General features: G+C 36.8%; 1 protein-coding gene across 1 annotated transcript; it reads left to right on the top strand.

The window, feature by feature from the left end:
- The first annotated feature begins 2,349 nt into the window (after positions 1 to 2,349).
- LOC100661379 (olfactory receptor 5K3-like) lies at positions 2,350 to 3,309 on the top strand. Its single transcript, XM_003418931.1, has one exon. The coding sequence runs from the start codon at positions 2,350 to 2,352 to the stop codon at positions 3,307 to 3,309; it is 960 nt and encodes a 319-aa protein (XP_003418979.1).
- Positions 3,310 to 5,567: the final 2,258 nt, after the last annotated feature.

Below are 5,567 nucleotides of genomic sequence, written 5' to 3'. Positions count from 1 at the left end.
AAGTACTAGAAAGGCACCTAAATTTTTTCTAATAAAGTATTTTGAATAATTTCCTTTGTAGCCTGTTCTTCAAGCTTAATAATTCCAATTTGCCGAGGCCACAGAGGTCACTTAGAATGATTGGCGGGATACTGATAACAAGTTCACTTGTTCCAGGTGGCCAGGGTAGAGCTAAGATTTGAATCAATTCTGCCTTTTTACCGGAGCGTTTTACAGATCCCCTCACAGAAGTATGTCACAGTTAATCTCCAAATGCTGACTATCTAATAAACAAATTGTGCATACACATGTAAAATAAGCAGTGCAGATTAAACTCAAAGATTCTAGATTATGTTGGGCATATAACATATGCATAAGGGCTCAGAAAATGGAGATCACTGTGGTCTGGACTAGGTTATTTAGTTTAAACTTTCTTAAGTAGCATTATATGTAATAATATCCGGTGCCATCAAGTCGAATCCAACTCATAGTGACCCTTTAGGACAGAGTAGAACTGCCCCATAAGGTTTCCCAGGAGTGGTTGGTGGATTTGAACTGCCAACCTTTTTGGTTAACAGCCAAGCTCTTAACCATTGCACCACCAGGGCTCCTTTGTGTATAAACCATGCCTGAAATAAGCGATTGAAAGGATATAGATATTTAATAAAGGTGCCGAATATCTGTATTTGAAATAATGATTTGTAAGAAATAACAGCATGGGCAGAGTCAGTGTTTATGGAAATGAGTCAGTGTGGCACTGGAGGTGGGGATGAGGGAATTGAACAACGGGTGGACAGAGTGATGGAAGAGCTGTTGGTGAATGTGGGAAATAAGGATGCAAGTGGATTAGGTTACAGAGAAACTTAAGTGCTGTCCTAAAAAATTTGAACTTATGTTAGAGACAGGAAATACTAAAGTCTTCCTGGCAGCAGAGGACTGCACCTGACAATATCATGAAGGGACACACAGATCAGTAGATCTGGAAATGATCAGAAGAATGTGACTTCAAATAAATAATCAAACTCTGGGGAGCTTCTGATGAATGGTAGAAGTCTCTACAGAACTGGAGAGAATACATACTGGATGTTTATCAAATCTCATAATATGGTCATAATTATTAGAGTACCATCACCAAATCTCAGTATATGAGAAAAACAGGAGACCCTTAACGCTAGAAATGGAGAGTGCTCATGTAAAGAAGGAAAATATTAACATTTTTTTACAACTGGTCTCAGAAAACTTACTCCATCATAACAGAATGGGTTAACAGAAGTATGAAGATGGTATACACCGATTAACTTATTAAGGAAATTGACGCATTTTCATTTCCCTAGCTTCCCAAAGTAATTTTCTTTAAGGTGACCTTGGCACACTTTCTAAATTATACATTTCATCCATCTAAAGTAGAATGGTATTCAAAGTATTCACTTCACTGCAATAGCACATTAAAAAAAGTTTGCTCAGTTAAAAAAATAAATATATAGGAAAATGGATTTTATGTACACTTTAAGAATTGTCACTACAAAACCTGACATAGAAATATTTGAGAACACTAAATCTACGAAACTCTGGTGGCATAGTGGATAAGAGTTACAGCTGCTAACCAAAAGGGCAGCCATTCAGATCCCCCTGGTGCTTCTTGGAAACCTTATGGGGTAGTTCTACTCTGTCCTATAGGGTCATTATGAGTTGGAATCAACTCGACAGCAGTGGGTTAAATCTAGCATACCATGTATTTGTTCACTATCCTTGTGTAATTCATAAACACAAATCTTTTCACTGCAAGCAATTCCTGGAATTATCAAAATATTCTTGTGAAGTTTGAGCTTCAGGGCTTCAGGTTATATAAGATGAAATTTTGAATTATGGTGTTGGTGAAGAATGTTGAATATAACATAAATTGCTATAAAAGCCAACAAGAAGTACAGCCAGAATACTCCTTGGAAGTGAAGATGGTAAGACTTCATTTCACGTACTATGGACATGTTATCAGGAGGGACTAGTCCCTGGAGAAGGACAGGTAGAGGGTCAGCAAAAAAAAAAAAGGAAGATTCTCAATGAGATGGATTAATGCACTGACTGCAACAATGAGCTCAAGGATAGTAATGATTGTGAGAATTGCTCAGGACTAGACAGGTTTCATTCTGTTGTACATAGGGTGTCTATGAATGGGAACCAACAAGACAGTGCCAAAAACTACAATAATGTTCCCTGGAAGAATATATGCCTGTATTTCAGAGACATTCAGGGGAAACTTGAGGAAGTGGCTCTATTCCCTGTTCCCCAACAGAAATTTGCAGAGAAAATTAGACACACTATAAATTAGAATCTTATCTCTCCATATTTTCTGTCTCAACAGAGAAAGTAGAGATGAACAAAGACAATCACTCCTTGACAAAAGAGTTTATCCTCATAGGATTTATGGATCACCCAGATCTGAAGACTCTCCTGTTTATGTTGTTTTTTGCTATCTATCTGATCACCATGGTGGGGAATCTTGGTTTGGTGGCATTGATTTTCCTGGAGCGCCGTCTCCACACACCCATGTACATCTTTCTGGGCAACCTGGCTCTGATGGATTCCTGCTGTTCCTGTGCCATCACCCCCAAGATGTTAGAGAACTTCTTTTCTGAGGACAGAATGATTTCTCTCTATGAATGCATGGCACAATTTTATCTTCTCTGCCTTGCTGAAACTGCAGACTGCTTTCTCCTGGCAGCAATGGCCTATGATCGCTATGTGGCAATATGTCGTCCACTGCACTACCACACCATGATGACAAAGAAACTCTGCATTCAGATGATCATAGGGGCCTACATAGCTGGGAATCTGCATTCCATTATTCAAGTAGTACTTCTATTAAGGTTAACCTTTTGTGGATCTCATCAAATCAATCACTTTTTTTGTGACGTTCTTCCATTATACAGACTCTCCTGTGTTGACCCTTATATCAATGAACTGATGCTACTTATCTTTGCAGGGTCAGTTCAAATCTTCAGTATTGCCATAGTCCTAATCTCTTATCTTTGCATCCTTTTCACTATTTTCAAAATGAAGTCCAAAGAGGGAAGAGGCAAAGCTTTATCTACTTGTGCATCTCACTTTCTCTCTGTCTCAATATTCTATGGTTCTCTTCTCTTCATATACATTGGGCCAAGTTCCTTTAAAGAAGGGGATAAAGATATACCAGTTGCCATTTGTTATACTCTAGTAATTCCTTTATTAAATCCTTTTATTTATAGTCTAAGAAATAAAGAAGTAATAAATGTCATGAAAATTATGAAGTCTAGAAAAGCTCATAATATTCTGAGACAAGTATCATCCTCTTGACAAATTGATTTTAATTAGATAAAATTTCTTCAAAGTCAAGTATACCAGGAAATTGGAAAATGGCCACTTTTTGTATCATATATTAAATCACTAAATCATGACGATTTTTAAGTCAAATAATAAATGGTTAAATAAGTTCATGAAGGGGGATTCTACTAAAATGTATTTGAAAATCTAAACTACAAGGGTCTCTTAGGGGTGCATTAAGTGACTACTCCTAAGGCCGCGAATTGTGTCAAAGTGGAATTAGCTACAATTTTCAAAGTATCCAACAAGTCCTAGGAATAAAATTCGGTATGTAAAGGCAGCCTCCAATTAGCATTGCTGGCAAATTTATGGAATCTCTAAGCATAGTCTTACAAATTCAAGTGCATTCCAAGTTCTCCTATATTAATGACTTAAGCCAACCGGTCTATCACAAGTAAACTGTGCATTTGAATTCGATTCTCAACCTTCTCTGAGTTGTTCAAGAGTTTATGTTTGAATATGGAATTATACAGAATATGTATTCTCAAATCAAGAACATCTTTATCTTAGGTGGGTTATTTTTCCTGACAAACTCTCTGAAATAGTTTGTATAATGGTAATTTATCAATCTTTAGTGGAAAATATTGTATTTATATTGAAAGTCCTATGGATTTGAATGTTTTCACATAGCTTGATATTTGTCCGTGATTCATGACAGTGCAATTTCTGAATGTATCTATTAATTCAAGGATTTTCCCCCAAAGTAGTGTTACTTGACTTGTATGTTATTAGGAATATCACTAATCTACACTAATTCCAATGTAAATTATTGCTATATTATGAGCAGTAACAGAAAGCTGGAAATGCTGCTCAGCAAAATTAAGGCAAAAATTGTGAAAATGCTAAAAAACTGAACATGAACAAAAAAGTTTCTTGATCAGTTAAATGTGCAATTATGAAAGAAAAAAAATGGTTACATGAGAACCCACCCTCTGCTAGACACAAAACTACACCCTTCAGATTTATTACCTTCCTATGATTTAGGCATTATTTTTCATGCTTTTCCAGAATAAAACGGTCATATGTTGAAATATTAAGCACTTCATCAAGAACCAGAGAGAACATTTTTGCCATTGCAGGAACAGCACTTCCACTAACACTTGCACAAATTTTAGTTTCTTCCTGCTCTATTATGCTATTGCTCAATTCTTTCTTACCAACTTCACAGCCTATTGAAGCAAGCCACAGGTCACTTTTCAAAAGATTTAAGGTTTTCCCAGATACACTTTAAACTCAGTACTGAAGTCAATCCTGAAGTTCACTCTTCAGCCAAAGATTAGTTAGGGCTAAAAAATAATACACAAAGTTCAACCATGTGTATGAGGCTAAAAGGGCACACCAGCTGAAAAGCAAAGACGAGAAGGCAGGAAGGGATAGAAAAGCTGAATGAATGGAAAAAGGGAATCTAAAGATGAAAAGGGGAGAGTGTTGACATATTGTGGCACTGATAACCAATGTCACAAAACAGTATGTGTATTAATTGTTTAATAAGGAACTAATTTCCTCTATAAACTTTCACCTAAGGCACAGTAAAAAAAAAAAAAAAAGAAAGAAAAAAGAATGAGCAGAGAAAAAAAAGAAATTTTATAGGAAACTTCAAGGATAGATGGTTACTGGATAAACTTAAGCCAAACAAGTTACTCGCAGGTCCTTTGCTAGGTGGGATGTTCTACTTGTTTCTCTTATTGGGAGCCAATGGCACCATATGCCAGCTTCTCACTAAGGCTGCTGATTCTGGGACTTCTGAGAAGGGAATTTTATGTCTGGAGTCAGGTTTTCCCCTGAACACTTATTCCCCTTTCTAAGCAGCCTTGGCCTATTAGCAAAGCAATTAACACCTGGAAAGAAGTTCACCTGCATATTATGAGCATTAACAGAAAGCTGGAAATGCTGCTTATTGAAATTGAGGCAGAAAATAGTGAAAATCCTGAAAAACTGAACAACAACAAAAATGTTTATTGATCAGTTAAATGTGCAGTTTCTCTCTTTCCACATGTTTGGCAAGACCATTCAGTGAGCTTCTTTGTTTAAAAAAAAAAACCCCAGTAGGAACCTGTAAGTAGCCTCTGAGGGTATAGTGGTTAAGATCTCAGCTGCTAACCAAAAGGTCAGCAGTTTGAATCCACCAGCTGCTCCTTTGAAACACTATGGGGCAGTTCTACTCTGTCCTGTAAGGTTGTTAGGAATCAGAATTGACTTCTTGGAAACGGATGTGGTTTGGTTTTTTGGAA

Source organism: Loxodonta africana, chromosome 20 (assembly GCF_030014295.1).
Source record: "Loxodonta africana isolate mLoxAfr1 chromosome 20, mLoxAfr1.hap2, whole genome shotgun sequence".
Taxonomy (NCBI): domain Eukaryota; kingdom Metazoa; phylum Chordata; class Mammalia; order Proboscidea; family Elephantidae; genus Loxodonta; species Loxodonta africana.
Note: the sequence above shows the minus strand (reverse complement) of the source record. Positions and strands in the feature narration are given on the sequence as shown.

Bases quoted from the DNA above. Each gene is read 5' to 3' on its own strand.
- LOC100661379 (XM_003418931.1), top strand. From the start codon at position 2,350: ATGAACAAAGACAATCACTCCTTGACAAAAGAGTTTATCCTCATAGGA.